Here is a 20,190-nt window from a genome sequence, read left to right on the forward strand (position 1 = left end):
CTGCCCATTGTTCTCACTTGCCAAACTCTTTTTATAACTTCTTCACAATCTTCCTCCAAAGACCATTTGGCCTCATATCTGAACAGCCTCTTCCTCTTCCTTTCACTAGAAAAAGTCTGGTTCACATAAAGTAAGATGGGTCTATGGTCAGAGCACCTAGCAGCTAGAACTTCTACCCACCCTTCCTTAAACATCCTTTTCCACCTTATATTAGCTACTGCTCTATCGAGCCTTTCCTTTGTGAAAGTCTCATCCCCATGCTTATTACTCCAAGTATATTTATCACCCTTCCACCCTAAATCAAACAGACCTCCCATCTCCAATGCTTCTCTAAACCTGCCCATTTGTTTCTCTAGTCTTGGATTGCCCCCTTTTTTTTCATCATGTGTTAATATTTCATTGAAATCCCCTACCACACACCATCCTACCTCCTCTAATGGTCTCAATGATGCCAACAACTGCCAAGCTTCTGCCCTTAGTCTAGTTTCAGGCTGCCCATAGAAGCCTGTCAGCAACCACCTCTCATTACTATCTTCATTTTTAATCCAAGCATTAATGTGTCTATTGGAATAGTTCAGAATTTCCACTCTCGTGTACTGGTCCCAAAGTAACATTAATCCCCCTTTCCTACCCTCAGGTTCCACCACAAAACAGCCCTCACTCCTCACTCTTCTTTTTATGCTATCACATTTGCCACTCCTCAACTTTGTTTCCATGAGGAATATCACATTTGGCCTCTTTTCCTTTACCAGTTGGCAAAGGTCTTGAACTGTCCGAGGGTTGCCAAGCCCTCGGCAGTTCCAACTGAGAGTTTTCATAATGATTGGTGGGGCTGTCCACCAGCCTCCACCAAAAGTTGTGACTCTTCAAGCACCTCACAACTGGTACTTTTTTGCCTCTTCCTCCCCCTTACCTCCTCCTTCCCTACAACAGTTGGACTAAATAATCTCTTTGAAAGGCTGGAGACACTATGAGAAATTGTTTTGTCACCTTGTTCTCTTGCTCTTCTCTTCCAGGCTCCTATGGTTTTTCCTCTCCCCCTCGTCTCCCTTATGCTATTTTCAACTTCCTCTCTCAGAGAACTCCTTTCTTCCCTCCCTTCCTCACTTAATGTTTCCTGACTCTCTATAGTAATATCCTTCACGCCCTTAAATGTTGGTGAACTACCCAAATTACTCTCTTCCCTTTCACTTCCTTTAGTCTCTTGACCTATCTCTCTCCCTTGTTCAAACCCTGAGTCAGTCTCTACCCCTCCCTTATCAACAGTCTGCTCTTGTGGAACCTCCTTCACCTTCATTATAGCAGCTGATTCCCCTCTCTCTATGCTGACTCCATTTCTAGTTGGACTCCATCTACTCTCTCCTTGTTTTTGGAACTTAGCTCTCACTCCAGCCCTCATCCAAGCACCAAACTGTATTTCCTCCCCATCCTTTCCCCTGCAACCTACCTCATCGTGGATAATGCACCCACATCTGAAGCAGAAATGAGGAAGTTTCTCGTATTTAACAGGTATCCAGAGAACCTGCCCTTTTATAGTAATAGTTCTTCCCCTAGCTAATGGTTTTTTTAAATCTAACTCTGTTAGGATTCTAAGAAACGACCCCCATCCGCTTCCATCAACCAGAGTCTCCACTTCCAGCACTCTACCAATAGTCTCCCCCATCACCACTCCTCTATCCTTATTCATACATGCTAAAGGTAAGTTGTGTAACTGAATCCACATCCTTTCTCTACTGAAATCCATCTTCTGTGGAGGGATAGATCCATTCAGCTGCATTATCACAAACATCTGGTTATCAAATAACCATGGCCTTCCTTGAAGAATACGTAGTTTGTCAGCTTGGTTGGCAAAAGTCATAACAAACATATTTGTTCCAACCTCCTGGAACTGAGCTTTTCTACTAATTCTCCATACTTTTGCCATTGTGTTTTCTATCACCATCCTACTAATGCTTCTCTCCACCCACACTTTCCCTACCAGACTACAGTCTTCCTTGTTTTTCAATTCCTCTGGTATCTCATCGTCTAGATCGATGCATTTGGATTCCTCCTCCGTTAGTTTCATACTTTCCCACCTCTTCTCCAGTTCATTCATGTTTTCCTCAGCCTTCACCACCTTGCTTGCCTCTCTTACTTATCAGAAAACAGAGAAGAACCAGCGTCTCCTCCTCTGACCACCCCTTCCCTGCCACCTTCGGTACTCCCACTCAGCCGTAACGAAACCGTTGTGCACGTCCCTTGCCTCTCTGCCACCTCCAATTCTGTTAGAATATTTTGTGGACCCCACTTCACCTCACTCCCCTTCCCGAGAGAGAAAAAAGAGCGAGAGAAGACTCTGGATATGAGATTAAACTGATGTCATTTAAGTAGAGAGAGAATAGTAAAAATTATTTCGAATAGGAAAATGCTACGTGCTCCGGGAGCTCTCGTAAGGCTGTAGCTTTTTTTTTTATCTATTTTTTAAAATTTTTCTTACATAAATATTTTTAATAATTTTAAAAATAAAAATAAAAATTATAATATTATTAAAAAATATTTTCTTAATCACCAAATAGAATAAAAAATAATATTTATTCTACTTTGTAATTAAAAAAATATTTTTTAATGATTTTGTTTTTACTTTCTAATTAAGGAAGTGTTTTTTAATGATATTTTAAATTTATTTTTATTTTTTAAAAATATTTAAAAGTGTAAAAACAATATATATAAAAATCTATATAAAATCTATTTTTTATAATTTTTTATTTTATTTCATGATTAAGAAAATATATTTTAATATATATATTTTTTTACTTTTTGATTAAAAAAGTATTTTCTTAATAATATTTTAAATTTATTTTATTTTTTAAAAATATTTAAAAATATTAAAAAATTTGTATAAAAAATTATTTAAACAAAATACATATAAAATAATACTACAGTTCCAGCGAGAGCTCCCAACGAGAGCCCCCAGCGGGACTGTAACATCACCCTTTCAAATATGAAACATTACAATATATTATCAGATGATAATATTTAAAGTGGAGAGTTGCATTTATCTTTAATTTATTCAATTAAACTAATCAAATTCCTCAATTTCGTTTGTTAATGTTTTATTAAATTACTATGGAATTCGCGAATTATGTTAAGAATTGTTAGTGACAGTAAACATTGGGGATGGGTTGTTGGTCGGGCCAAGGGAAAGGGGAATGTGCCAGAGCTCATTGGAGAAAGAAAGGGAAGGAAAATATTTTAGAAAAGAAGATTCCAACCCCGTGATCGAAGGTTTGCTTGGTTCCAATTCGTTGTCTTTATATGTGACTGGGTTTGAATTGCAGGACGGTGTCTCATCTTCTCTTTAGTTGTCTTATTTTAATATTTAAATATCATAAATATAATTTTTTTTTAAATTTTAAATATTTAAATTTTTTATTTAATCATTACTTAATTATTATAATTTTTTCAAACTTTCAAACAAAATATAAAAAAATAATTCAAATATTTTAAGTCCAAAAACAAAAATAATATAAAAATAAAAAATTTCATACAACACACTATCATCCCACTATGTAAGATGCAACGCATATTTATCATCAATACATACCTTTATGTCACATCTTATATAGTGTGATAAAAGTAGTATGAGACTGTGGTGTATAACATTACTCTAAAAAATTATATTTTAATTTTATAAAATTTTTAAACTTTTGTTCTCTCTTTTCCCAAAACCTTATAAACATCTTAATTCAAACCATTTAACTACTATTCACAAACTATTTCATTATTATTCACAAATTTCTCATCTCATCTCATCTCAATATCCAAATGAGTTCTAAGTTTAAAATAAAAGAAATATATTTACAGTCATAGAGTCGCAGGTGTTGGGTTGAATGTGGAGCCTGGTATTTGAACAAAAAATGCGCAGACAAAAAATTCCCTTGATTGTTGCTCGACCTGGCACTCGAGCGAAGCTTAACCTGTAAGTTCACTCGAGTTGCGCTCGATAATGAGCTCGATCGAAGATTAGACAGATTGTTCGCTCAAGGTTCGCGTGATACTAGGCTCGAGCGAAGCATTAACCATAGTGTTCACTAGACCAATACTCGACAGACCTCTCGAACCAATGTTCAATTCGTTGTTCGACCGAGGTGCGCTCGACACCCACTTGAGAGAAGAACCCAGTTTTGCCGTTTAGGATTTTCAGCGCCATTTTCACTATATATATGTAATATTTGTTCTCTTGTGAGTACGTTCAACAAATCAGAGTGAACAAAGAAAGACAAATGTGTGAGAGCATATTAAGAGAGAGAAAAAGCCCTAGAGAGCGTGAGTTGAGATTGTTTGAGTAAAGTGGTATTCTTGTAACTCACTTTGTGTAATTGTAATCTTCCCTGGAATAAAATCCCATGTAGCTCTGTGGACATAGACATATTGACGAACCACGTTAATTTTGAGTCTTGTGATTGTTGCTTTTTATTTGTTTGCCATCGTTGATTTCACAACAACTGATATCAAGAGCTAATGTTCAGGTTTGAGGGAAAACAATGGCTGGAGATGAAGTGAAAATACCTGGGATCGAGAAGTCTGACGACACTGACTTTAGATACTGGAGGATGCAAATAGAGGACTACCTCTATGAGAAAAGACTCCATCTTCCACTGTTGGGAAAGAAGCTGGAGACCATAGACGATGCTAATTGGAACTTGTTAGATCGATAGGTTATGAGGTTATTCAACTGATACTGTCAAGATCGTTTGCACACAACATTGTTAAGGAAAGGACCACAACGGATCTCATGGCAGCCCTATCTAGTGTATAGGAAAAGCCGTTAGCAAATAATAAGTGCATCTAATGAAGAAACTGTTCAATCTGAAGATGTTAGAAGGTATGTATGTGGCCCAACACGTGAATGACTTTAAAACGATCAGAAATCAATTGTCTTTTGTTGCATTGTTGCCAAATAGTTTGGAGGCCATGAGGATGGCGGTGAGTAATTTAGCCGACAATATGAAACTGAATTACGATGATATATGTGACATGATTCTTGCTGATGAGGTATGCAAAATAGATTCTACTGAGTTCTCTGGTTCAACAGGAGACACGATAAGTCAAGCACCAAGAATAAGGGCAGGAGCAGGATGAGATCTGGGCAGCAAATCACTTGCTGGAGTTGTGGCATGCCAGGCCACATCAAAAGAGACTGTCAGAATTAGGAAACTACTGATGATAACGCGTGAACATGGTTGCTGAAGAAATATAAGACACTTTTAATCCTTGCAGTGCACAATCCGGTTGACGACTGGATGTTTGATTCAGGGTCTTCATTCCATAGCACCTCACATTGAGAGATCATGCAAAACTATGTTGCTAGTGATTTTAGTAAGATGTATACTGCCGATAGAGAGACACTGGATGTAGTGAAAGTAGGCGATGTGCGCATTGCACTTCCTAACAAGAGCTTGTGGACTTTTTGCAGTAAGTCAAACACATTTTAGATTTGAAGAAAAGCCTAATCTCTGTGGGACAGTTCAACAACAACGATCATAAAGTAGTGTTTTCTGGATGAGCGTGAATGGTCACAAAAGGGTGCACTGGTTATGGCGAGTGGTAAAAGATCTAACACTTTATATATGACATCAGTGTCCAATGATGTGTAGGAAAATACAAGAGTACAAAAGAGCAAGCTTGTTCATGCAAATCAGATGGTGAAGTAAAAGAGAGTCAGTTTTGTTATTCCTCATTTAAGCTTGAGGAAATCTTCCCAGATCACAGTGCGGAGCAGAGGTGTGAGACATTGCGGTAGAGCATCTAGTGTTCTAGGGACGTATACACCTACAGTTGATGCTCGCAGAGTTGCTAGGAAGACAGAACCTCCATGCTGGACACCTACCTTGAACTATATCTTGTTGACAGAAGGTGGTGAGCCAGGGAAGAACAAGAAAATCTTGCGAGACGGGAGTTCTAGCAAGTGAAAAGTTGACTAAAGTTGCTAGGGTCGATTCCAGACCAGATATTCCAAATACAGTGGAAGTTGTGAGTCGTCCAGTAGATGTGCTGACTAATGGTGATGCACGTGAGAAACTGAAGTTAGGCTTGACTACACTGCGTCTTCTAACTCAAAGACTTGAGTTGTGAGCTACATATGGCTTATGCTGAAAACAGTGGTTGGAATGTGGAGAACCAGTCTCCAAGTGAGAGATTATTGGATTGCATGTGGAGTCTGGTTTATGAGCAGAAAAGGTACAAACATAAAGTTTGCTAGACTGTTGCTCGAGCTAGAGCTTGAGCGAAACTCAACCTGTGAGTTCGCTCGAGGTATGCTCAACAATGGGCTCGTGTGAAGATTAGATAGATTATTCGCTCAAGGTTCGCTTGATGCTGGGTTCGAGTGAAGCATTAACCCTAGTGTTCGCTTAATGTACACTCAACACCCGTTCTAGCGAAGAATCCAGTTTTGCCATTTAGGGTTTCCAATACCGTTTTCACTAAATATAAGTAATATTTGTTCTCTTGTGAGTACGTTCAGCAAATCAAAGTGAACAAAGAGAGGTAAAGGTGTGAGAGCATATTAAGAGAGAGAAAAAGCCATATAAAGTGAGAGTTGAGATTGTGTGAGTAGAGTAATACTCTTGTAACTCACTGTGTATGATTTTAATTTCCTCTTGAATAAAGTCTCCTGCAGCTTTGTGGATGTAGGCACATTGACGAACCACGTTAATTTTGTGTTGTGTGATTGTTGCTTTTTATTTGTTTGTCATTGTTGGTTTCACAACAGCAAGCGCCACCCATCCCTTTTGAAAAAATTAAGTAAATATGGCATCTATAGGAAAATTTAAATTTTTAATAGTAAACCCCACTTTTTTTCAAAAAAAGTGCACAACGCTTGCACAATACATAATTGTATCTAGCATTACTCTAAAAATAAAATGAAACAAAATGAATTTAATATTTTCAACAATAAAACTTAAAAGATGCCTTAAATTTGAAATGATATTTTAATAAGAATAAGTTTAGGTATGATTTTCCGGATTAACTTTACAATTAAAAAAATTTACAATCGAGATAATAAGTCGAGACAATACGTCAATTTATGTATTTACTTTGTATCGAATATCAATTTGATGTAACTCATCATGCGCACACATATTAATGTTTTCACTTAACTTATTATATTTATTGTATAATAATTCATTGCATTTAGCTAACTGACTTTAGTTATATATTTGTTTTTCATCAGTAAAATTATACTTAGTTGATCATGTGCATAACTTATTTTAGACCGTAATATATTGTTAATATACACTTGAAAAACAAGCGTGTGCTAGTTTGAATATGTACCTATTAAAGCCAAATCCTGTGTTAATACAACGCTTGACAGGAGCCAACAGCCATCAAAGTAGAAAGCCAATTGGTATATATGTAAATGCAACGCCTCCAGTTATGCTAGATTGTTAAATTCTTGGATATGCCAAAGAAACTTCTCTGGTTAGATGGGAGCACTGAGATTTTGTTATTTCCAGTCATACTTGCTAATCTAGCATATTTCAAGTGGCTTAATTTATTTAGTACTTAATGAACAGTCACTTAAAATATGTCAATCAACATGTGTGATTAGCATGACAAAATTTAGGATGAAGAATAGTTTAAGATTTATTTAGTAGCCTGTTGCAAGAGGACACTTTACAGGCTTTGTGAATGTGATGCATGGTCTTATGAAGAAGAATTTGGTTTAAGTTTCAAAGGTCCAAAGGACATATAACAACTTGAAGGCAAGATATTGAGTTTCGACAGTCACTTCAATTTTCTTGCAGGTTGTTGGATACGAATCAAGATTGTTGCATATTTCTATTCCAATCAAGATTCCTCTAAACTTAAAGCTTACATGGGACTGATAATGATCCTCAAGCCACAGGTACTGAACATGTTACTAGTTTGTGGTGGGATTGCCTAAGAAGAAAAGAAAGCAAGAGCACCAACAAATGGTGCATTTATATATGTAGCTGGCTCAGATTGCTGGTAGTTGTTCCGATCATCAGAGAAGTTGTCTTTACTATCAGGGCCACCAACTATGGCTCCAACAAGGATATTTGGATTGGGTGAGCCGGAATTCAGGTATTGAAAACCATTGCTGCAGGCAATGTGATCAGGGTGTGCATGTATAGAAGGAAGAGAGGAGCCCCTATGGTGGACGTGCTGTGGGTATCTCTCTCCGAAGCCGACCATGTAAGACATCTTTGCCGGATTATTTCCTAAAACGTAGTCAACTTGCTTCTTTGCCTGTGAAATGAGATTTTCTGCCTTGACTGTCGAACCACCGCATGTGGCAACTCCGCCATTGGAGCTAAGATACTTGGCATATGTTAGGAGGAGGAAAGCTGTGGAAGTAACATACTGCAGATTGCTTTCACTTGCTTTGTAGAAAAGTCCCCCTGTAGAGTATAGTATTAGGCAATCATTTAACACTGAGTGCATCTCCTTGCAGTGGCAATTCACCTCACATCACAGCATGGGAAGTCACTGCCATCTATCTAGGTAGAAAAAAAATGATGATAGGCCCCCCAAACTGTGTTGTATTTTGAAGTAATTGATGGCGAAGGAGCTGCACCTATACCATTGGCAATTCAATGAAGAAAGGATGAGAAAGGGAAAGAGATTGCTGACCAGGCGTATACTGAGCCTGAAAACTAGATGTTCCGGGCATTAGAGAACATATGTAGTTGTCCGAGTGTGCTTTGTATAGCTGCAATTCTTCAGCACTCTTCTCTAGAAAACCCTGTGGAAAGTTCCAAAAAAAGTTCATTTTTTATTACCATGTGGTGAAAATCATTTAACACGAATGCAGGAGTGGCAAGAACAGAGTTTAAAATTGACCTTGGAAAGCAAAACTTTGGTCCCGGCTCGCTTGTCATCCCAGCTGAAAGAGTAGTCATCATCATCTGCGCCCAAGGTGTGGCCATTGGACATGATGTAAGCCAAGTATGTGCTGTTCTGTGAGGCTGTATGAATCCACGATGCACCCCAAAGAAGCTCATCCTAATTGTCAGAAGTAAGGTCAAGATTATTGTCAAGTAGTAGTAAACGAAGCTAGAAGCAAATAGAAAGTGTCTTACATGGTAGCCTGAGTAAGAGCAGTAAAATGGGCAGACAGCTGAATTGAGAGAGTCACTGTAAGAACCTCTATGCCTGTCTGCAAAATCGAATACCTGCAGTGTCGTGATGAAGTTTCTTGTTAATTAAGTTGCAAAAACAGAAAACTTGAAATCAATGAAGAAAATTGGTCTGGATGTTTACTTCCATAGCCGTATGAAGCAATTTGGTGGAATAAGAGGGGTTGGAGTCTTTGAATACTATTGAAGCTGCAGCCAGTGCAGCAGCCGTCTCTGCTGCAACATCTGATCCTGGGTTTTGAGCAGATACCTTGTAGACATTGCGTGGCGTATCCATATCCTCTGGCCTCTCCCAGCAGCGATGATCCATATTTGGATCTCCCACCTGCACCATTCAGCACCGAACCATAAGCTCACAAGTCTCGAGCCCTCTGATTTAATGTTAAGAATGATGAAGATAAGGTTATCTTTCTTCTTTTCCCCCCTTCTATGTTAGTTTGCATAGTGCTGCAATGCAGTAGTTAACTAGTGTCTGTGAATTTCACGTCAAGAGTGGGCTACTTCCGCTGTTCCCACAAGCATGCATTAACTGCAATGCAAGGATTCACCATTCTTGGTTGAGATTGTATTTACGTCCAACTATATAAATGTTATGGTCTGTTTTGACTTTTTTTTTACTTCTAATTCTATATCCGAATTCGCCATTTCTTTGGCGATGCTAAGACCATGTTGTTTTTGCTCACTTGGACGTATAAGGTATCCCGGGTTGCAGTGGCAGCTTTTAAAAGATAATCAGTGCTCCATTTGATGGCAGCTCTGGCATTCTCAATCTCGTTGTGCATGGAGTTACCAAACTCAATGACACTCCATGCTAATAGTGTAGTGGTGAAGGCCATTGGTAGGCCGAACTTGACATTATCTCCAGCATCATAATAACCCCCAACCAAATCCACCTGAAATCCACAAGCAAGTAAAACCGCAGTCAGTTACTTATGATAGTTATTCTAAATTCAGCAATGAAAAACCAAAGCAGATTTGATACATGATATGAAGATCCATCTGATTGCCCAGAATCAGCCCTCCATGTGAGCCTCTGGTTTGATGGCAACTTTCCTGACCGCTGCCCCTCGAAGAAGAGGATGGATTTCTCAAGAGCTTCAGAGTAATCTTGAGAAGTGAAGGCAGAGCAAAGCAAGGTGAGAGAACAAAGAGTTAAGCATAGAATTTGCATCACCTTTGAAAATGCGGTGTTACTAAGAGCCATTTTTTTTTATTATCCCTCCACAACCCCTCTCTGTTTCCAATGCTCGTGGTTTAAGAATACAGAAGAGGCCTGAGAGAGTGCTTGTAGGTTTGACATTTCTTGAGGTTGGGACAGCCATTTATAGAACAGGGCAAGCAGTACGTTGGAGGAAGTTCGTTGATCGTTGGGATAGAGTCATGTCTGTCTTATGCTGATCACGGGATCAACTGCGCTGAACCGGACATTTGTGGGGACAAATAAACAAACTTGATCAATTCTACTGGATATAGGAACCAGAAAGTCATGAGTTATGGTCGAGAAAAGGACATGGCAGAAAGAATAATTCTTAGGATGAAATCTCGTTTAAAAAGCATTTCTTCAAATTTAAGAATAATTCTTAGGATGAAATCTCGTTTAAAAAGCATTTCTTCAAATTTTCAGGGTTTTGCACAGAGAAATTACCTTTACAATGACTCAAAATGCGTGATTTACGAGAGAAAAATGGGATAGGCGTGATTGGACTTTGGATGCCACAATTTAAGGCGCAGTATGGTATGGAATTTTGTACAAAATATAACTTTGTCTGTAGTAACAAAGTCACGGTTACGTAGAAAGAATGGATCACATGGGCCGTCAGAGGCTACCAGTGGCTGATCTTCAATGGCAGCCGAATGCATAAACAGTTTTGTTAGTTAGAGACCTGCATTTTTTGGAGAGGGGGGAGGGCTTAAAGTCCAACCATAATATACAATATCACGTGATTTTGGACTTTTTAGTAACCTAGAGTATCACATGGATGGTCAAGTATATTAAGTTTCTTTTTTGGTGGGAAAATCATCGTCTCTGCATTACAAAGTGGAGGAAGGCGCGGCTTGATTTTGGACTTTTTGAAGAACACGAGTAGCCTATATCGAATTCTGTTTGAAAACAACCAGTATCATATATATACATATATATATATATATTATATATATATATACATGCCCGTGATGGCTGCAATCCTTGGCTGCATTCTCAGTTGATCAATCTAGGAGGTAAAGGATTTCACATGTCAATTCCAGTAGATACATCAATTACATCTCAAAATTGTGTTCTCTAAATGAATTGCATGGAGTCTCTTCATTTTGAGTAGATTGGGGGTCATTTATCGTGTCCAGGTCGCACATGATGAGACAGTAGCCTTGCAGTAATAACTTGTTTTATTCGAATATTGAGGCATTCTCTTCATTTTGATCAGTAGTACATAATCAATATCCCCATTGCAGCAACGAGATTGAAATAAGTTGGCATCATGATAGAGTAGTCTATGATCTTTGAAGTGGAAACTTTCATCATGTTAAGCCATCATGTTATCTAATTCCGCCTAATGTGGCCATGAATTCTTCATTTAGATTAAATAAAAAAAATTGAGATATAGTCTAATCTCAGTATCGTGTCTTTGTTACAAATAATTATTAAATATTATTGGAGAATGGAGATATTATGATACTCTATTTTAATATTATAAAATCTCATTCAATTATCTGTTGCTTATACATAAATTATAATTATAATTATATTGATAGAATTCTAATTTTAAAAAATCAATATGTCCACTTGCCAACGAGGCCAGAAAGTCCTAAAGATAAGAATTGCACGCTTGAATTATTTCCTTGCACGCTTGAATGTCCCTTACATATTGAGAAAATGACGGGAAGATGAAATTGCAGAGAGAGATTTTGGGACTTCAGAAGAGCCAAAACCTTGATTTCGTTCCATGTTGAGGATTCTCCACAATCCTCCTTATTCTTAGCATCAGTCATTAGCTTGATTGTAGTAGTTGACCCATGATTGTAGAGATGCTGTATATATTTTGTGATTATTTCCTTCTCTGTTGTATAGCTATACGTGTATGCACTACAAGAAAAATGATTTTTCCCGACGACTAGAAAAAAGCCCTCTATTCGTTGCAAATACCCTTTTTTGTCTGATTTCCCATCGCCGAAAGGTAGCCTCAATTGTTGTGCCAAGTATGTGCATTTTCCCTTTAGCCGCAAAGAATTGAGTTTTACCGGCAAGTAAGTGTCGCCACAAAATGCCCTAATTTCTACTGCAAATATATGCTCAACCATGGTTAATTGTCGCTGGAAAGATTTTTCCCGACGATTGTTTAAGCAGAAAATACATATTTTCGGCATTTATATATCGCGATAAATACTCTTAATTTACAATAGGTCCCTTACAATATATATATATATATATACTAAACAGGATATATGAAAAATATAATTCAACGTATATATATTTCTACCTTAAAATATACTCTTCTAAAAAGAAAAAGAATACCCAAACTAAACAAAAATACTAATTTCAATAGTGCCAATAAATTTCCCTTGAATATCCAGCCAAGTATACAAATGGCAGAGAAGATCATACTTGGAAAGTAATCAATAGCAAAATCTGCCAACGCTTCCTTCATCAATGACCATAGACCCCACATATCCAGAGACATAGTTGGAGAAAGAGAGTTATATACGATACAATTTCCAAAACTTCTTCAAAAACCTCTGCACAGGTAACAGGAAAAAAAATATGTACTTAAGTGGGGAATGAGATATTGAACTCTAAGAAAAAGGGCAACTAAAGCAGCAAATCACACAAAAGTTTAAGATTCCAGCAGCTAATTTAGGATTTTTATATAAGTTATGATTTATGTTGGGTAGGTCCACATTAACTTAAAATACTTCAAAGATCAAAATGTTAGATTCACAAGATGTGATAATTTATTCCCTTAATCAAAGCATGTGTTCAATAAAATTAAGAATTCATACCTCCAATAACTTGTGATGGATTTTTCATAAAGTTTTAGGGTTCCTGCAAAAGATAAAATTTTCTAGCTATGGAGAGAACTACTCTCTACCCATCTTTATTTGATTTTTGATTCTTGCCCTAAAGAGAGAAGATGAAGAGCAAAAAATCCTAAATAGAACTCAATGAGCTAGTTCTATTTTTAAAGTAGGGTGAGAGTAGGAGTTTCCATATGTGTCTATTAAAATGGTCCATCCCATTATGGGCTCAATGACTAAATGTTAATGCTAGTCCACTATTTATAAAAATAAATATAACAATCTCCCACTTAGACAACATTACATTTAATCACAATATAAACACAAACAAGCACCCCAAAATCAAAGGTCTTGTTCAAACCTTCAAGTACAAGTTAGTGAACAATACACCGACAGGGTATACGACACATGACCAATATTTGCAATCACGTAATTCAGACCAATGAGATGCAAGTTCAGTATGAAAATAATCAAAAGAGTGACAAACACCCGTTTCTATAAGAAGTTGTAGAGACAAATCTGAATGTCTTTAAAGCAATAGACCTTGTCTAAAATGCAGTTGCAACACCTAGTCTAGTGACTATACCGACATGATATATGACACTAAACTTATATTCACAACCACCTGACTCAGGCATAGATTAAAACAGATTGTCTCTTATAGGTAATACGCCTTGTCCATAATGTGCGTGACTCAAGCACGAGAGTAATCAATATATCTCAATATATAAAGTACGTCCTGTCCAAAATGCGCGAGACTCAGGCATGAGACTAAACATAATGTCTCATTACATAAACAATCGCCTTGTCCAAAATGTGCGTGACCCAGGCAAGAGACTAGTCAATATATCTCAATACATAAAGTATGCCCTGTCCAAAATGCGTGTGACTCAAGTATTAATTGACATTGTTACATTTAAAATAGAATATGAGCATAAACTATATAGTCAAACAGTCAATGATCATAGAACTCAAACTAACTAAATACAACAGAAGACTTTAATAATCCCAAATGAGTCAAATGCTCCTGAAACAGTTTTGGAGCTAAACCTTTAGTTAGTGGGTCAACTAACATATGCTCTGTGGAAATATGCTCAATACAAATATAAGACTTGGTTATTGTCTCTCTAACAAACAAATACTTAATATTAATATGCTTTGAGCGAGAAGAGCTCCTAGTGTTTCGAGAGAAAGCGACTGCAGTAGAATTGCCACAAAATATCTTCAGTGACCCCAAAATGGTGTTCACAACACCTAGCCCCAAGATAAAGTTTTGCAACCATATAGCCTGACATGTAGCCTCATAACAAGCTACATACTCTTCCTCTATTGTAGAGGAAGCTGTAAGTGTCTGTTTGACACTTTTCCAAGAAATAGCTCCTCCTGCCATCATAAAAACATAACTAGAAGTAGATCTCCTGTCATCTGAACAACTCGCAAAGTCGACATCAGAATATCCAACTACATCAAGAATGTCAGATCGCCGATATGTAAGTACTAGATCTTTAGTACCTTGCAAATACTTAAGTACTTTCTTTGCAACTTTCCAGTGAACCAAACCAGGCTTACTCAAGTATCCCCCAAGTACACCAACAGCATAAGCAATATTAGGTCGTGTACATACTTGAGCATACATCAAACTACCCACACCAGACGAATAGGGAACCGTTTGCATTTGGGTCCTCTCACTATGATCTTGAGGGTATTGAGATTTAGAAAATTTATCACCTTTTACAATAGGTGCTTTCACAAGAGAACAAGAATGCACATTAAACCTATTTAAAACTTGATCGATGTAGATAGTCTAAGACAATCCAAGAATGCCTATAGATCTCTCACGAAAAATCTGGATGCCCAAAACATAAGAGGCCTCACCAAGATCCTTCATATCAAAATGAGATGACAACATGCATTTTATCTCAAACATAAGCTCGATGTCATTTGTTGTGAGTAATATATCATCAACATAAAGAACAAGAAATATATACTTACTCTCACTGACCCTCAAATATATGCATTGATCAACAAGATTCTCCTTGAAATCGTAAGAGGTAACAATCTCATCAAATTTTAGGTGTCATTGTCTCGATGCCTGCTTAAGCCCATAAATGGACTTGTTAAGTTTACACACCATGTGTTCCTTTCCTTCCACTAAGAAACCATCTGGTTGCATTATGTACACATCCTCAAATAGATGTCTATTAAGGAAAGCAGTCTTGACATCCATTTGATGCAGCTCGAGATCAAAATGAGCCATCAATGCCATAATAATCCGAAAAGAATATTTGATAAAAACAGGCGAGAAAGTGTTATTGTAATCAATGCATTGTTTTTGGTTAAAACCCTTATTTTGGTTAAAACCCTTTACACCATTCTACCAGGCCTTCAGAATTATGTTTGGTTTTAAAAACCTATTTGCAACCAATTGACCTATAGCCACATGGTAGTTCAACTAAGTCCCATACTCAGTTATGACACATCGATGCCATCTCATCATGCATAGCATCCATCCAACATGAAGATTGAGGACTATCGATGGCCTCCTTAAAAGATGCTGGATCAAGAGACATACCAGTATTAAACTCATGCTCCTGCAAATAGACAATATAATCATCTGAAATTGCTGGTCTATGAATTCTCTATGATCTCCTCATAATAATATCATCAGTCCCCACATCAACATCAACTATAGTGTCAACAATAGGGTTTTAGACAACAATACTGGTTCCCTCTGTCTTGAAAACATTTTCTAGAGTTCCACAGCTGCCTTGAAAACATTAAAAGCTTCCAATGAGTATAATTTTTCTCGAATGAGCTCAATACAACCATAGCGAGAATACTCGTCAATAAAGATAATGAAATATCTATAATTTCCCAAAGCGGCAGGTGAAATGAGACCACAAATATCAATATAGATCAAATCTAGAATATCCAGACTTATGCTAATCTTTTACTTTCTAGTCTTATCTAGAAGCTTCCCTTTGATACAAGCAACACAAGTTTCAAAATTAGAAAAATCCAAGTCAACTAGAATGTCATCTTTAATCAACCTCTCCATTCTTTCTCTAGAAATATGACCCAACCTTTTGTGCCACAACATAGAAGAGTTTTCATTGGATTTAGTATGTTTAAAACCAACTACAACATTCACAACAGAGACACTAGAAGAACTAGGATCTAAAGTAGGAAGCAAGTCAATTTTATACAAACTATAATATAAAGTTTTGTCCAAAATAGAAACAAATATAAGATTTCTTCTGATGGAAGGTATAAAAATAGTATCAGACAAGTTCAAAACATACTTAGAAGCCAGAATAAGTCTGATAACAACAATATGTTCAAATTTAACCTTCACACCATTGCCCATATTTACTACCAACTCTGTATCAATTGGTCTTCTGTGGTTCCTTAATTCCTATAAAGAATTTGTAGTGTGAATGGTTGCACTAGGATCTAGCCACCAAGTATCAGAAGGTACATTGACTAGATTAGACTTAAAACATACGAGTAGCGAACGTGTACCTTTCTTGTCTAACCAAGCCTTAAATATCCTACAATCAACCCACTTGTGCCCAAACAAATGACAGAAGTTGCACTTTCCCTTAAAAACTTTCTTCTTAGGCCCATTTGGAACACTTACACTAGCTTGCTGAGGAGGCCTCCTAGATTTCTTCATCTTGCAGGAGTTGCTACTATTACCCTTGAAGAACTTCTTCTTCCCTTTATCAACAGTTACCATGAAAGCAACATCAGACTTGGCTGTTTTAATCATCTCCTCTTATTAAATTACAATAGTAGTCATTTCACTCAAGCTGCATTCATCTTTCTAAGAATTTTAAATGGTCTTGAGTGCATCAAACTGAGCTGGCAAAGATTCAAGCATTTGCCATACAAGAAAGCTATCTACTAAGTCAACTTTCATTCATTTGAGTTTGTTAAAGAAATGAGTAAGTTTCATGATGTGCTCTCAGACCCCACTAACCCCATCATAGGTTGTGATTAGTGGGATCCAAGAGCACATCAAGAAATGAGTAAGACGTTTTATCAGAGTTCCCTTTTCTACCTTATCAAACTTAGTAAGTTTCTTCCCAACGGCATCAAGATATTCTTTAGCACTATCTATATCAGCTATGCTCTACCCAATAGACTTGTCAATAGTATACTTCATAATCATGACACAAGTCCTATTAGAATGCACCCACTGCTCATAACGAGTCTTTTCAGCTGCAGAACTTTCACTAGTGGATTCAACAGGCGCATCGACCCTCAAAGTCAAATCCAAATTCATGATAGCCAAATTAATAGTGAAAGACTCATACCAATCCTCATAATTGATTCCCATTAAACTCTTGATGGCAGACAAAGAGAGAGACATAACTGCAATGCCATAAGCTGAGGAGAATATAACAAAATTTATTATGCATGTGGAGGAAGAAACATGCACCCATAAATGTCTTCATTAGGCAATCTTATATCCATGCTAGAGTCTTATTCAAAATAGACTCTTACGCACTATGCTAAAGCCCAAGATACATAAAAGTCTCTAGCGCATGATAAAACAAAATAATTAAATACAATTAAAATGACTCACTACCGAGAGGATAGGACTAGGCCACCAAATGCCAAGCACTTAACAATTATCTTTATCGTCCTAAGCGTCCTACCAAATAATGGTTTGCCAATGGGGTAAAAATTCACTATCCTTATGGATCTTAGCATAATGTCATTAAGCGGAAGCATGATCAATATAACAACTCTGATAATTCATCATGACTAGTCCCATGAGAGGTGAGTATATAGCCACTCCAAACCATCGGTATTACAACAAAAATGACAAAAACAAATAATCAAAAGTATCTCCATACAAGATTCTTTATTGCTATAAATATAATAGCACAACAAATAGTACTATTATTCTCCTTCTTCCATTTTTTTTATGGCATTTGAAAAAATCTTCGGTATTTAGAACAAGATGAACCTTTTACAAAATGAAAAAGAAAAAGCAGCAAGAGCTAGCGCCCCCACCCCATTTTCAATATCTAATAAACACATGGAATCAAGTGATAAAGCTGCCAGATAAAAAAAAAAATTCACTCCACCCAGTTGCTTTATTATACGGTTTGCCAAATTTGTAGCAAGTCACCGAAAATCAAGAGCTAGAGTCAAGTCACCGAAAATCAACCCCACACATAGAAGAGCTAGCAAGATTTGTTGAATATTTCATACAGTGGAAGCTAACAGCTAGTAAGTCACTGCAACGAAAAGTAAAGAAATACATCCATGAAAAATAGGAAGGTCAGCTCTAATACCAACTGTTAGATTCACAAGATGTGATAATTTCTTCCATTAATCAAAGCATGTGTTCAATAAAATTGAGAGTTCATACCTCCAATAACTTGTGATGGATTTCCCATAGAGTTTTAGGGTTCTTGAAAAAGAGGAAATTTTCCAGCTATGGAGAGAGCTATTCCTTACCCCTCTTTGTATGATTTTTGGTTTTTGCGCTAAGAGAAAGAAGAGGAGGAGAGAAAAAGATCCTAAATAGAACTCAATGGGCTAGTTCTATTTCTAAAGTGGGGTGAGAGTAAGGGTACCCATATGTGTCTATTAAAATGGCCCATCCCATTATGGACTCAATGACTAAATGTTAATGTTAATCTACTATTTATAAAAATAAATACAACACAAAATGCCAGGCATTCAAAGTCCAAAGACTTAAACTTACAAAGAACTCCCAGAAAATTGTCCAGAAAATGAACCTAACTCCTCGAGTAACAAAACCTTAAAAAAGTGGATTCTACTAACTTCAGCTTCAAGGGCTTTCATGACCTATATTATACCAATGATATACTAACTAATTCAACAACTATGTTGCAGAATAATATACAATACAAAGGAAACTAGATTCTTCATTTTCTTTATACATTTTCAATTTCTCAATCATGAGTGAAAGACATCCATTACATATGTTGCTTATATTTTCATTTGTCAGAGTATAGAATGCACACCTTGGCCATCACTTGTCAACATTCTATGCATTATAGGAAGCAAAGTTGTCTCAATTTCCACAGAAATATGAGGAAGCCTAGTCACTGATTCAAGAATTGTGCTAATGGCACGTAAACAACCAACTGCAGCTAAAGCACTAGGATCATCAACTTCATCATTAGCTTCAGCAGTGTTCATACGCCTCCAAAATACAGCCGCCTAAATTTAGATAGAAAAATGGACTATCATGAACTGAAAAAGGAAGTTACATATAATAAAATCAAATGAGATTGATAGCAAATATTACCAAATTCTTGCATGACCCAAGAGCATATGGTGCCATTTCCTCCCCAAACTTGTGGACTATAGTCTCTAGAGTAAATACAAGGTCCTCGTTCTCAACCTTATTCATAAGTTTAAAGAACTCTAGATGGAAGAAAAATTTGTGTATTGTAACTCTTTTATTCACAAAGTCACATTGTTCAGAGTCTTGGCAAGATTTCATAAACCACATGCCATTAAGGAGTTGAGGAAGAATTGGGCAAATTTCATCCAAACCTGCATAGTTAAAAAAATGCAAATTCTATCAAGCAGCCAACATCTAAACTAACAGAAAAATAAACATTATGAAAAACAAACACTCACACATAGTGTGCAGCATATATAAATATATATATATATATATCTCTGCAAGCTTCAACAAAAGAGTGCAAAGCAAAAATATAATCAATACGAATAGAAAGTTCTAGATCCTGCATCCCAGACACAACACTGTGCAATTAGTATATACCGAAAAATATAATGAAAAATGTACTCTACTTTGATACACCTTCAGGTAGTTCTTTCTTTCCTGGGATGTAACATCATCTTATTTAGATGTAACAAACATGAGATGGGAAAACAGAAATTGGGATGAACAAAATATCATTCTGAACCACTTAAGAAAAGAATGAAAATAGTACAACTAAGGGAATGGAAGAACAAACCTGAGCTCCAAATAGGGAGACACAAATGAAACCCATCTAGGAACGTTGACTGTAGAAATTAG

General features: G+C 36.8%; 2 protein-coding genes across 2 annotated transcripts; both read right to left on the bottom strand.

The window, feature by feature from the left end:
* Positions 1-814: 814 nt before the first annotated feature.
* Positions 815-2,095, bottom strand: LOC108986122. The gene has a single exon (XM_018958645.2). The coding sequence runs from the start codon at positions 2,093-2,095 to the stop codon at positions 815-817; it is 1,281 nt and encodes a 426-aa protein (XP_018814190.2).
* A 5,699-nt stretch (positions 2,096-7,794) lies between these two features.
* Positions 7,795-10,444, bottom strand: LOC108986128 (endoglucanase 1-like). The gene is made up of 7 exons (XM_018958652.2): positions 10,129-10,444; positions 9,830-10,039; positions 9,271-9,471; positions 9,090-9,182; positions 8,851-9,012; positions 8,641-8,752; positions 7,795-8,408 (listed from the first exon to the last, which is right to left on the bottom strand). Exons 1-7 carry the CDS (start codon positions 10,348-10,350, stop codon positions 7,927-7,929), a joined length of 1,482 nt encoding a protein of 493 aa, XP_018814197.1. The 5' UTR covers positions 10,351-10,444; the 3' UTR covers positions 7,795-7,926.
* Positions 10,445-20,190: the final 9,746 nt, after the last annotated feature.

The sequence above is a fragment of the Juglans regia genome, chromosome 2 (genome assembly GCF_001411555.2).
Source record: "Juglans regia cultivar Chandler chromosome 2, Walnut 2.0, whole genome shotgun sequence".
NCBI classification, from domain to species: domain Eukaryota; kingdom Viridiplantae; phylum Streptophyta; class Magnoliopsida; order Fagales; family Juglandaceae; genus Juglans; species Juglans regia.

What these genes read in the sequence shown, in the direction of transcription:
- LOC108986122 (XM_018958645.2), bottom strand. Translation starts at nt 2,095, where the DNA reads ATGAATGAACTGGAGAAGAGGTGGGAAAGTATGAAACTAACGGAGGAG.
- LOC108986128 (XM_018958652.2), bottom strand. Translation starts at nt 10,350, where the DNA reads ATGGCTCTTAGTAACACCGCATTTTCAAAGGTGATGCAAATTCTATGC. An exon ending in CAGATGGATCTTCATATCAT is followed by an intron (nt 10,040 to 10,128) that starts GTATCAAATCTG and finishes TGTGGATTTCAG; the next exon opens with GTGGATTTGGTTGGGGGTTA. An exon ending in TGCTTCATACGGCTATGGAA is followed by an intron (nt 9,183 to 9,270) that starts GTAAACATCCAG and finishes ACGACACTGCAG; the next exon opens with GTATTCGATTTTGCAGACAG.